We start from the raw sequence: 13,762 nt of genomic DNA on the forward strand, positions 1-13,762 counted from the left end.
TCCTGTGCCATTGGGGGTACTTTGATGGAAATATTTGATATGATCTGTTAATAAACTGCTGAAAGAGTTTTAAGCTAGGGATTGAGAACCCTTTCAGTTTAGCCCAGGCCTCCAATCTGGAGCGGTTACTCTGAGAGCAGAATCTAGGGTTGATTTGAGGGAATTGTGGTCAGAAGCTGGTGTCCCCCTTCAAAGGCTTGTGTGGCCCCGGAAGGACCGAGTCTCTGAGCTCAGTCGGGGACAGTGGTCATGAAGAGAGAAAAGCAGGAGCGATGTTAAGAGAGAGAATGATCGTTAAGCAGCACCGGCCTGAGCTTTCTGAGGAGAGAAGGCCTTCAGGATGACGCCCTGCTCTGAGCAGGATGGATGTGGGTCTGTGGATGAAGGAGCATCCGGAGGAGAAGCCGGGCTTCGTCTGTGTGCCTTGGGAGGGGCCGGCGTGGCGCGGGGGGATGCCTTTAGGCTGCCAGCTCTGTGTCTGGGTACTAGTCAGCGGCGCCCGGTGGAGAGAAGGATTCGGGAGCAGGCTGTTCTTGGGCTGCAGCATCGTGGGCAATGGAGGAGGTTTGGTGGAGGAGGAGGTATACAGGTGATACACGGCCACTGTTGAGGAGTGGGCCAAGAAAGCAGGAACAAAACCGCCAGAGAATTAGGAGGAGAAACAGCAAAACACCCACTAGAGTAGAGCTCGTCTGTTACCGGGACGGTTGGGTGGAAGGAACGTTTTTCTGCACGAGCTCCTGGGAAACCCTCAACAGCTGGGTACTGTTGGCATCTGCACGAGCTCCTGGGAAACCCTCAACAGCTGGGTACTGTTGGCATCTGCACGAGCTCCTGGGAAACCCAGAACAACTGGGTACTGTTGGCGGAGGAGCTGTCTGTGGTTAATATTAAGGCAGTCAAGTATAGTAAGTTCAAGTGTTCTGTTGGCTTTTAATAAACAGCTTAGAAAACTGTATCCTTATAACCTACTGAGGCTGTTAGCTTAGCTCTTAGGTCGGTGAAGAATGTTGTCACGGGTGGGTAGGGTCCCCTGAGAGTAACAGCCGAGTCTGTAATTCTCCTGTCTTGTTAGCCTGAGCATTGGTTCCCCAAGTTCTGATGACGTACTTAAAGAGATCTGTCTGACTCACTTCACAGCGGATCCGAAGTCATAGCTTGTAACAAGCCTTGGCCCCAGAGCTCATAAAGTATTTTTAACACTCAGATGTATTTACTTTCTTGATGTCTTCCAAGTGTAATTGACCTCCGAATGCCCTTGGGAGTCAGCCCTTCTGCCTCAGTTTTCTTGTGCACAGTTTTGGAGCTGTGGAGTGCTAGGACACGGACTCTGGAGCTGGGTTCCGGTAGGGACCCCTGTGTTCCGTGGGCCACGCTTTCTTCATCTTCTGAATAGGGCAGTAATCCTCCCTTAATTTTTGAACTGAAATGTATATTTATACAAACAGATTTTAGTCGATGGTAGAATTTTAAAATGTTAGCTTTTCTTCTATCTCCCCTTAGGAAATTGGGAGGTATGTATTTCTGTTGTGATGATACTATGGTATTATGCTTTTAAACTAAAAACCTCTTAAATTAGACTGTATCCATTTATTTACTTATTAATCTGTCCATGGATGTAAGTGGAGTTTAGGTCCTCTACTACTGTTGTGTTATTGTCAGTTCCTCCCATTATGTCTGCTAGTATTTGCTTTATATAGTTAGGTGCTCACGTATAGGGTACATATATATGAATTGAGTATTCTTCTTGTATTTATCCCTTTATCATTATATAATGCCCGTCTTTGTCTTTTGTTAATAGACTTGGCTCCAAAGTCTGTTTTGTCTGATAGGAGTATTGCCACCCCCATTTTCTTGTCATTTCTGCTTGCATGAAATATCTTTTTCTTTCCCCCCGCTTTCAGTCTGTATGGGTCATTAGCTCTGAAGTAAGTTTCTTGTAAGCAGCACATAGGTGGTTCTGGTTTTTTATCCAATCAGCCATCCTATGTTTTTTGGTTGCAGCATTTAGTCCATTGACATTTGAAGTAATTATTGATAGGTATGTACTTGCTGCCATTTTATGACTTGTTTTCTGCTAGTTTTTGTACTTCCTGTTCATGTCTTCTTTCTGTTTCTTCCCTTGTATTTTGATGAATTTCTCTAGTGGTACTCTGTGTTTTTTTGTTTCTAGTTTTTGTGTGTTTATTGTAGGTTTTGGATTTGTGGGTGCCATGGGTTTCATATATGTTGATCTCTATCTACTTGTGGTAAACTAGTAGTCATTTAAGTTCAAACACATTGTAAAAGATCTGCATTTTTTATTTCCCTCCCCTACATTTTGTGTTTCTGATGTCATATTTTATGTCTTCATGTTGTTTTCTTGTTCGTTTTCTCCCCCTGATTTCGACCCCGCAATCAGGTTACAAGCTGTTTGGAGCCTAAGACAGTGACCAGCTCACGCTGTGTCCTCAGCATTGGGACGGGCGGTGTAGGGGAACCTTAATCCCTGTGAGTTTGTAGATAGCCTGGCCCCTGGCCTGTGTCAGCAGGTCCGCATTCTAATACCAACCTGGGCTTGCTGGTTCTTCTTCTTCTTCCTTTTTTTTTTTTACATCTTTATTGGAGTATAATTGCTTTACAATGGTGTGTTAGTTTCTGCTTTATAGCAAAGTGAATCAGCTGTATATATATGTATATCCCCATATCTCCTCCCTCTTGCATCTCCCTCCCACCCTCCCTATCCCACCCCTCTAGGTGGTCACAAAGCACCAAGCTGATCTCCCTGTGCAATGCGGCTGCTTCCCACTAGCTATCTATTTTACATTTGGTAGTGTATATATGTCCGTGCCACTCTGTCACTTCGTCCCAGCTTACCATTCCCCCTCCCCGTGTCATTGCTGATTATTCTTAAAAGACCAGCATTATTTTATTGTAGTCAAGTTGTCATAATGCAGTGTGTGCCAGACTTGTTGAAAAAGAGGGTGTGAGAAACATTCAGTAGCCAGAATAACTGCATTAGAATTCAGAAGAGGCAAAAAGGAGTCAGAAATTTAGAATTTGCTTCAAGAAATCCACAGATGTTTAATCTAGCTCTTTAATTTAGAGGTGAGCAAAGGAAGTCGGGAAGCCTCCCCGAGGTCCTACGTAGCATGGGGATGTGGCACCTTGCCTGAGTTGCCTACCTGCCCCCAGTAGTCTTTCAGCTAGACTTAAGACTTTAGGGCTTAAAAATCTTAGATCATAAGTAAAAAGCAAATTATGACACCAAAAATGTCAGTAATATAGCATATGTAGGATTGCATGAAAAAGAAATATACAAACAAAAAGAAAAGCTAAGGATATCCAAATTGCTCTGTTCTAGTTGACTTTTTTTCCTCCCAGATGAGTTCACAGCTAGAAATGACATTCTGGTTTGCAGTACCTGGAAATGTAAATAGAGCCCAGTGCTTTGGTGGCAGGTTCCTTATGAAATGTCTTTGGACTCCAGCACCTGAAGTATCCTGATTTCTGGTTCACTTTTTAAAAAACTGAGTTATTTAGTGGGGTTAATATTGTTTGGGGTTTTTAAGTTTCAGATTGTTGGTCAGGAAGTAGCGGAAATGGTGAAAGTAGATGTCTAACACTGTATAGGTAAGGAAATGAGAAAGCAGTCAAAGAGCGAGCAGCACTTTCAAGAAACTCCAGGGTTTCTTCCCTTTCTGTCCTGTACCCACAGTGGAAATCAGTTCGTCATTATAAAAACTGCATGGGCTTGAAGGGAGGAGAGAAATAGCCTAGTCACACAGAATTACCCACTCTGTCTAGCACAGGATCACTGGGTCAGCATGTCCCTGCCAGTGTGTGTCACCTACCAGGAAGTGGGGATAGAATTAGTATACAGATCTCTGTTATTGGAATAAAAGTTGTGATCAAAGATGTCACAATGTTTTTTTCAGGTGGAACATTGAGAATTTATGCAGATAGTTTAAAACCAAATATTCCCTACAAGACGATCCTGCTGTCTACCACAGATCCTGCAGACTTCGCTGTGGCTGAAGCTTTAGAGAAGTACGGTCTGGAGAAAGAAAATCCTAAGGATTATTGCATTGCCCGCGTGAGTACCTGCCACGTCGGTACTTACCCATATTACACGTGCTAGAACTTTGCATTTCAATGGAAAGATATTCTTTAAATGAAGTTAAACTTAGGCTGAATTTCTCCACACTGTATCACTTAGAATCTGGTAAACTGAAACCATGTGTAAATATATGTAAGAAACAACATTCTCCTTTCCATTACAAAAGTAATATGTGTTCCTGCTGTAAACTAAGAAAAGTATAAAAAGGCAAATTGAAGAAAATCCTCTATAGTTCCAATACCAAAGGGGTAAGCGCTATTAACATTTTGATGTATATCCTTCCAGTTTTTATTTTGCATATATATAGGTAACAATTTTATTTTAGTAAAATCTGCTGATTTTTTTCTTAGGATTTTTACTAAGATGTATCATAACGACCCAACTTGAATTAAATCTTGGTTTGCTATTCATCATTAACCAACATTTGGCTGATAGGTTTAGTAGTCATCCATAATTTCTTGGAGATAAAGGGTGTGTCTTTGACCCTAGTACTCAAGAAATACAGTGAAATTTTATGCCTCAGAGTTGAATTGGTGACACTAAGTAAAATCAAGCAGATTTTCTCTTCTAAGACAAACTTTTTGGAAAATTATTAACCTTTAAGTCAGTCACAAGTATGTAATAACTTCTTTATAACCGTTATTTCTCTGTCAAAGTCTCATTGGAAGTAGATTTTTTTAAGAAGATATCCTTCTTTCTCTCATCTTAGCAATTGATTATTAAACAATGAAAGTGTGGTTACTTGTTTTAGTTCTTTCCCTCACTAAGATTATTGAGAAATAATTAAAGTACAATGTATTCCATGTATTTAAAGTTTATAATACCATCAGTTTGGGCATGTCAGCACAATGAACATTTCCTTCACCTTCAGAAGTTTCCTTATGCCTCTTTGTACTTTTGTGTTTCATTGTATGGATATGTCACACTTTGTTCATCCATTTACCTGTTAGAATGTGTGTTGTTTCCAGTTGTCAGTTTTTGGCTCTTACAGTAAAACTGCTGTGAGCATACATGTGCAGGTCTTCTCATAGAAGTACTTGTTTTCTTGAGTAAATACTCAAGTGAATGGCTCCATAGGGGGCATATGTGTAGCTGTTAAAGAGCTTCTTTTCCAACCTGCTTATACCGTTTGCATCCGCACAGTCACGTACGAGAGGTCCTGTTGTTCTGCCACTCACCCGTGCTGGCTTTGGTCAGTCATTTTCACTGTTAGGCATTCTGATGGGTGTCGTTGTATCTCATTGTGGAAGAAATTGGAGTTTCCCCGATTCTCTATATACATGTCAGGTCCTACGTATGATACATGTACTGTGAATATTTGTTTCCCAGTCTGTGGCTTGGCTTGTCTTTTCGTTTTTAAAATGCTATCTTTCAATGAGTAACAATATATATTAAAATGCTGTCCTTCAATGAGTAACAATGTATTAACTTTACTGACGTCCAACTTGTTAACTTTTTACTGCTCTGTACTGTCTGTATGAGAATTCGCTTCCTCCAAGGCTGCAGACACTTTTACCTATATTTTATTTTAGAAGTTTTAATAGTTCTAGGTCTTACATTTGGGTCTGTGTGTTCCATTTCAAGGTAACATTTGTGTATGGTGTGAGATTAGGGTCGATGCTCATTTTTTTTCTGTACAGATACAGAAAAAAAGTCTTTATTTTCTCCCACTGAGTGCATTGGCACCTTTGTTGAAAATCAGTTGGCCATATATGTTTGGTTCTATTTCTGGAATCTATTCTGTTTCCTTTATATATCTTATATCTTTTCGCCAACACCAAACTGTTTTGATCACTGTGGATTTATGGTGAGTCTTAAAATCATATAAAGTCCCAATTTTGCTTTCTCCTTTTGCTTTTAAAAATGTCTTTGGTTATTCTAGGTTATTTGCATTTACAAATAAATTTTAGAATCAACTTATCAATTTCTACATAAAACCTGCTGGAGTTGTGACTGGGTTGGCACTGACTCTGTAGATGAATCAGAATCCTAACAGTGTTGAGTTTTCCAGGCTGTGGATAGAGTGAGTGGTCTTCTGTAAGCTCTCAGCAGCGCTTTCTAGTGTTGCTACAGAGAGAATTAAATAAAAGGCCTTGCTCGACTTTTATGGCTTCTTTCTTTTTGCTGAAAAGCTGAGACTTTATATTCAGTTGGAAAAACCATTTGGTAGATGTGTAATTTTATGAATAAAGCCCAATTTTCATCTGAAAATAGATGAGAAAACATGTTTTTATTCCACTGAGATGACAATAAAGGAATAAAGCCCTGTGGGCGTGCACGAGAACAAAGGGAGTGAGTGAGGGGCCGGCAGAGCAGTTGTAGATGAGGCTCTGAGGAAGCGGGCCGGTTAGTATCTAAGCTGCTGGACCTGCAGAGGGGGCCGGCCGAGGGGAAGCGCGCAGCTGCCTGTATCCCAGCCCCTAGCAGACTCAGGCATGAGGGGCTCTAGCACGTTCTGAGGCGGCATGGAAAACTGGGCTGAAAACAAATTGGGTGGAGAGTTTTTATAAGCAGTAGTAGCCTCCAGCAGACTGCCTTCCCATCCAGCTACTGCGTCGTCTCTCCATCCGAAGGCCAGAGTAAAACCGATGGGGGAGGAGGCCTTGGCTTTGGGAGTAACTGGCATAGCAGGGTCTTTACCACGAGCAGGAGGATGGAGGGGAAGGCTGTACCCAGAAGATTGAAGGATTCCTCCCAGAAGGCACTTTCTGGTCAGAGAAGAAAGATCTGTATGGAAACTGACCTTTGGACGTCTGGTCCAGCAGCCGTCCTCACCGTTACCGTCAGCTTTCCTGTGACTCGCTGTCAGTGTGAGTGGACGGCCCAGACTCAGTAGACATTTGCAAATGCCTTTAAAATGAAAGACAGACCAACACAGACAGATCAGAGAACCCGGAGATTCAAGAGACAAAGCAGCTGGAAGTGTGGGAAAGCTAAGAGACCCGGCGGCGGGCCGGATGGCGCATCCGGAGCACGTTGAGGAGAAGCGTGCGGGGGACTCCTGGGGATTGAAAAGCCCAGGTCCATAAGGTGGGGGGGGGGCAGAATGGAGGGATGAAAGGGCAAGTGGAGGAAATCTGCCAGAGGACAAAAAGAGAGGGGGTCGGGAATTTAGATGATCGGTGCAGAATATCTCAAAATTTAGCCCAAGGAGGACCAGGTAGAAAAAGCAACAGGAGATGGAGAGATAGAAGTTACCAAAGAAACAATGCTAGGCCATCTCCCAGGACTGAAGGATTTGAGTCTCTGGGTTGAAAAGGCCCACTAACTAATGGGACAGTTGCTTTGAAAAAGGCCCAAACCAGGGTGTAGTGAAAGTGCAGGAAACTAGAGAAAAAGACAGGCTAATGACAGCAGAGAAGAAGATTCAGGGCTTGTATAAAGGGTTGGGGGACACAGTTGCACCAGTCACTTCAGCAGTAACCATGGACTCTGGAATTGAGTGAAGCAGTGCTTTCTGATGCAGAGGGAACTGAGTTCTAGTCCATACTCTCAGTCAAGCGTTGGGTGGGTGGAATAAAGACGTTTTAAGACACGCAGGGCAAAAATTTACCACCCGCGCAGCCTTTCTCAGTAAGGTGCTGGAGGACATTCTCCAGCAAAATCATGGTGTAGGCCAAGAAAGAGAAAAACAGGGTATCGCAGAACAGACTCATGCACAGCAGAAGGTAGTCCCCGGCGACGGGGAAGGAGCGTCTGGGGGATCGCTGTGTGGCCATCCTCCGCAGCACCTGTTTCAGAGTGGAGGTGATGTCTGAGATTGAAAATATTCTTTAGAAGTACGGTGGTAAATATTAGTTATAACGTCAAAATAAACAAATAGCCAGTAAATTCCTGAGTGTATTTCTATAAAGACTTTTTTCCCCAGTGTTGTGTGTTATAGCAATAAACTAAATACTCATCACTTAAGGAATACTTTGAATACCTTGTCATTATGAAACATTTTGAATTAGACCAATATCAGTTGACTTAGACATACTTACATTTTATAAAATACCTTATTGTTGGAAAAACAGTCACCATACAATAAAACCAAGCAACAAAATTCTGTGTGTATGTATACGTGAGCACCAAGAAAGGTACATGCATGGGAAGGATACACACCAGCTTAACTACCTACATGAGGGGACGGAGAGGAACAGAAGGCTTTAAAATGTTACATGTGATCAAACCATGCACCTTCTTATGTAAAAAAAAAAGCATAATTATAGAAAGCACGATCAGGAAAATATACTTATAGAAAGTATGATCAGGAAAATATACTTATAGAAAGCATGATCAGGAAAATATACTTATTATCTCACAGATTTTTCCCCCTCCTTATGCTTTTCTGTATTTGAGTTTTTTACGTTGAGCCTGTGTTATTTAGAATCAGAAAGAAATAAAACAAAGCTCATTTCATTGTAGGGTGGAGGAAGATAGACAGATGCTCATGAGTATTTGTTTTTTGCTGCGCCTTTTCTTTCTTTTGGTCTTATTAGGAAAGAGACTGAAAACCCGCCTTACTTTGGGGAGGGGCGGGGAGGGCGAGGTTGGGAGGCTAGGTCATCGGGATGACCACGCATTCTCTCTAAAGGGAAAGAACCTGAGATTCAGGCCACCCTGGGCGTTTTCCTCCTGCAGGTGAGTTTGAAACAGAGGGCGACCCTGTTGTCATGCTGGCTTCGTTGCTTTCCTGCTTGGGAGAAATAGCAATATGGAGCAAGCATTAGTGTATGTATGGAAAATATATTTACACCTAAAGAATAATTGTGTCCATGGATTAATGGTAGATTTTGATACATGTTCCTCATAGTTTTGGCTAATGACTGCTGTAAAACGTGTTCTTAGGATAAAACCAGTCAAACAGCAGTGTAAATAGGGTCTGCATTGCTAAACAGAGGGCTGACCCTTTTCCAGCTGGGTCCCTGTCAGGCTGTGAGCCCAAGGTCAGGAGCTTAGTTACCACTGCCGGACACTTGGGATTGCTCAAGTGTTCGCCAGGGGAATGTTCACTTTTAAGTGTATATAAATCTATTAAATAATTCTCAGTTCCTTAAAGGTGCATTTGATAGGATATGTGGTAGTGAACTTTATAACATTTTTTTCCTTTCTTTAATTTCTGCCATATTTTTACTGATGAAAATCAGAAAGTGAAAGAACACCTTAATCAGGGTCATGAAGTCATTGGGCTTTTACTGACAGTCCCTTTTGCGATCATTTGATGATTTCTTTTGAGGGTCGCCTAGTTTTGGTTTTTGTTCTTCTCTGTTCTTGAGCATTTTCTTTCGCAAGCTTTAGGCAGGATAAATTAGGAGTTGATTATTGTTTTAGCCTTGAGATAGAAATCCTTTGTTTCCTTGCCATCTCATCCATCATGTAATATGTAGCTCTTTCTTATTCATTCATTCATCTATTATATCTATTCGGTGAATTATTCAATAAATATGTAGGTTCCTCATATTTGTTAGATACTGTGCTGGGATAAGAGCTGCCTTCAAAAGAGGTTACAGTAAAGGGAGACAGAGAGTCCGAGAAAGAAATACAGGCAAGGAGCTTGGAATTAGAACGGAGGTCAGAGAAGACTCCCTGGAGGAGTTGTACTTGGGCTGAGAGGTGAGAGGGCACGCTAGCTAGACCCGAAAGCTGGGGACGGGCCTTTGAGGCACAAGGGATCATGGAAGCATGAGATTTCGTGGCCCAGTCGAGAATTCGGAGAAGTTCTGTGTGACTGGATCTATGCGGATACGTGACAAAGACTGCGACTGAAGAGATGAGTGTGGGTCAGATGCTGAAGCAGTGTGTGTTCCAAGCCCACTGTACTGCATGTAATGCAAGACGCTGTGAGGAAAGGTTGGTTACTTTAGCATAAGGGTGTGTTGTAATAAACTTGTCTTTTTAGGGTAATTTGCAGCAGTGCGGAGAGAAGTTTTACAGTTCTACGGAAGTCTAACCCATTTGGTATATGCACGTGATGATCTAATTGGGAGTAAGGTCTATTAGGGTAACATTATTACAGTAACTCCAGGTTGAAAATAATTTTCAGGTGCCAGTGACTGGCTTCTCCTATTTTCTGTAACCGTGTTTTGGTTGGCGTGAGCGGTGGGGCAGAAATCAGCAGGGCGTCGGAGACTGAGCCATGGTCGCTGGTTCTTTTCTCTGTGTTACAGAGGGTGTTCTTGAATGATTGAGAAAAATCGTTTGCTGTAAAAACATAGAATAAAGAGTAATACAGTGTTACAGATTTTTGAGTGTGGTGAATGCAGTATCTTAAAGCATTTGTTGAATGAATGTCCCAGTAATACATCTAAATGATCTGATAAAAATTTAATCATAAAAACGAATTTTCTACAAGAAAAAGAAAGCTAATCTCTTGTGTTGTTATGTGATGGTTATCCTAAAAGGTTACATGTTAGATGAAACTGCCATATTGAAAAGTTTGGTTATGAAAGGTGGGTTCTGCAGTCACCTTTCCTGAAGGAATTAAGCACAGGTTGACTGTTGCGTGCAGTCTTTCCAAAAGGGAGTTTGTCAAAAAGCAACTCAGACTAGTATGGGCCGGGGCGCAGGGCGGAGAGCAGAGAAGCAGGTGAATGAAGACGGTCCAGGTGGTTGGCTAAGCTTTTAATTGGAAGCTATTTTCCTTCACTTCTGTCAGTGTTTTTGGGAATTATTTGTTGTGTTGGACCAATTCAGTTCTATCTACAGTGACTTTTTTATTTCCTCAAAAACAATAAATTCTTTCTTTTAAATACCTGCTAATTCACTTTTTGGGTGTAGTCACAGTTCATTGTTATTCCCTCCTAGGTTATGCTTCCTCCTGGGGCCCAGCATTCCGATGAGAAAGCTGCTGAAGAGATTATCCTTGATGATGATGAGTGTCCTTTACAGATCTTCAGGGAGTGGCCGAATGACAGAGGTAAAGAGTAATCTTATTTGTCAAAGAATTACCTCTGTGATGCGTTACACTCCTGAGGGCCGCTCTCTGTTGGTGAGTCTAGTGGGAGACCTGGCCCAGACCGTTTTGTGGCAGCAGGAGTGCTGTGTCATGAAGAAGCTGCACCTGAGCACTGTGTCAGGACGTGGGAGGTGGTCATCTGTCAGCAGCAGGATCCTTTCCCTGCTGACCAGACGGACTGGTGATGTTTGGACAGATTTGTTGTGATAGGGAAAATAGCCTTCAACCCTAAATACCGTCTAGTAATTTAGTCATTTCATATAATGAATCCAGACTTTTCACTATCCAAACGATTTCTCCTAATTACGTCAAAGCAGTGAGGGTTTAAAGGTAACTTTTTTATGAAATAGAGTTTTCTTGCTTTTAGATACACATCTTAAGCTACCTGTTGCTCAGTGGCGGGCCTTTGCATTAATAAAGACATAAAAATTAACTGACTGCCAGTTAATCCTGTCATATTTGAATGTAGATTGCAAGTTTGAAACATACACTTGCTTAGTACCTTTTCTCGACAGTATAAAGTTAAACTTTATTAAAGTCAGATTGCTTTGAATTCTGAGTTAATTCAGTTGAATTAAATAAAATCAGTTTGACTAAGAATGTATGTGTATTTGTGTGCGCATGTGTTATTACATGTGTGTATGAATGTATTTATTGATCATAGGGTTATTTACCAATAGAAACATTCATTTGTTCTGAAACTGGAGTGTCGTCTTTCACGTATGTGATATGCTTGGGTAGGTGTTAATTTAAAATAATTTTGGGAAATTGCTTGCTAGAGTTTTCAAGAACACGTCAAGAGAGTAGTATTTCCTCTGTTGAGGGAAAGTGTAAATTGGGTAAGCTTTTGCCTAATTATTCCCTGGGAGATGTTATTAAATTACATTTTCTTGATAAATCTTTGAACAGTTGATTGCCAGTCAGCTGGCCGTCTACACTCACTTGAGTCTGGTTGATAATTTACAATGTTACTGTTCTAGGGATTTTAGTCTTTCAGCTGAAGAGGAGGCCACCAGACTACATCCCAAAGAAAAGCCAGAAGCACACGGATGGGAAGCCCCTGCACGGAAAGGAGCGAGTTGATGGGTCTAGCTATGGCTCTGCCCTCCCGCCGGAGAAACTGCCCTACCTCGTAGAGCTGAGCCCAGGTGAGGGGTGTTACAGATGTACATTCTCAGCTTTACATTTTATTCTTTTTGATGAATGTTATTTAATTGGTCTTTCTTTTGACTGACAACCATTTTTTAAGATCATTTATTTAAAACAGTAACCATCATAAGATGGTATTTATTTTAAAAAAACCCTTAATTAAGGTTATAGGATATGTATATTCATATGTATATGCACTAAAAATAAACTTCACATGCACAGAAATGAATACTGAAAAACAAAATTTTAAATAGTGAATATAGAGAATTTAAGAAGTTTAAATGATTTACTCCCTTTTAAATTTTTCTTCCAAAATAACCCTGTAAAGTACTTAAACTACTAAAAATGACAAACTGAAATGTACTCCTCTTAGGACAGACTTCACAGAGGCAGGTGTGTGTGTATTTATCACACTGCTGCTTAATGTATGAACAATGTCAAAAGAATATCTGTAAATATAATTACATCTAAGAAGTCCACCTGTAAGAGGAGCGATACCTGCTTAGTTTTAAAATTATAATAGACTAAGTCTATGTTCATGTTAGCCTTCTAAATATTTCGTTTGTTGAGCTCTCTTAAGCTAAAGCTGTTGTTATAACTTAGCCATCAGGTAGAGAAATACATTGACATTCTTAAGGAAATGTTTTATACACACACATCGTATGTAGTGTACGTACTTGTATGCATATTTAATATATGTGTGACACGTTTGTTTACCATTCAGCTGAACTGTATCATTTCTTATTTATTTGGTTAAAATGATGGTATGTGACCTTTATTGTAAAATGCTGTGAAGAACAGAGTATTGTCCCTCCCACCCAGAACTGCTTTTTAAATAAAGCTCAGTAAGTAATTATAGAAAAAGTTAGCTAAAAACAAACTGGTTATGTAGATAATCTGTGGTTCCTTGGCCGGGAATTATGTTTTTCTCTTTGATTCTTGAGTATTTATTTTTGTTTACAAGATTATAACTAACTAATGATTAGATGTGGTACTTGTGGTCCAGTGGTCTCCATGGCACAACTGGGTTGTGTTATATTGATACAGGGAAAATGCTGTTGTTTTGACTGATACTCCATAATTAGTAGTCCGTGGCCATGTGCTGCAAGTAGTAGTTTTTATGCTTAATTATGTTTGAAGGTTTTTTTTTAATTGATTAGCTGTTTGTGAGGAAGATGTGAGTGTTGCCTTGTCTCTCAGTTCTCCGGCTGAAAAGTTCATGAAACTTTGGTTTCTCACAGTGGTTTGCAGACATGATTAGTGGTGAGGGTTTGGTGCTCAGGGGTCCGGGGCAGTGAACGGCAGCTGGAAGACAGCCATTTGTTTTTGAACTTAGAAGTTTTTAGGATCTTTGGGCATTGGGTCTGCCATTCAAGATTTTGCATTACGTGCTAGAAGCTAATAATGATTGTTTTCTCCCAAACTGAAATTTTTGAAAATAGGAGTATTAACCCAGAGAGAGTTGATAAATAGCAACTGACATAGGATAATTTTCAAATGAATAGTGGAAAGTTGACTTGGGTGGGTAGCAGAGACAGGATGAGAATTCATCCATTTATTTATTTGACAAGTACTTA

General features: G+C 40.8%; 1 protein-coding gene across 3 annotated transcripts in view; it reads left to right on the plus strand.

Annotated features, from left to right (window-relative positions):
• The window catches only part of AFDN (afadin, adherens junction formation factor), a gene marked incomplete at its 3' end in the record, with an annotated part of 134,584 nt that overhangs the window by 50,867 nt on the left and 69,955 nt on the right, over positions 1-13,762 (plus strand). For all 3 annotated transcript variants that reach the window (XM_079716403.1, XM_079716402.1, XM_079716401.1), the window contains exons 6-8: positions 3,918-4,075; positions 10,886-10,997; positions 12,017-12,184. In XM_079716403.1, the coding sequence (XP_079572529.1) occupies positions 3,918-4,075; positions 10,886-10,997; positions 12,017-12,184 (438 nt within the window). The remainder of the gene's footprint in view (positions 1-3,917; positions 4,076-10,885; positions 10,998-12,016; positions 12,185-13,762) is intronic.

This window comes from Hyperoodon ampullatus, assembly GCF_949752795.1.
Source record: "Hyperoodon ampullatus genome assembly, chromosome: 12".
In the NCBI taxonomy this organism is placed as follows: Eukaryota; Metazoa; Chordata; class Mammalia; order Artiodactyla; family Ziphiidae; genus Hyperoodon; species Hyperoodon ampullatus.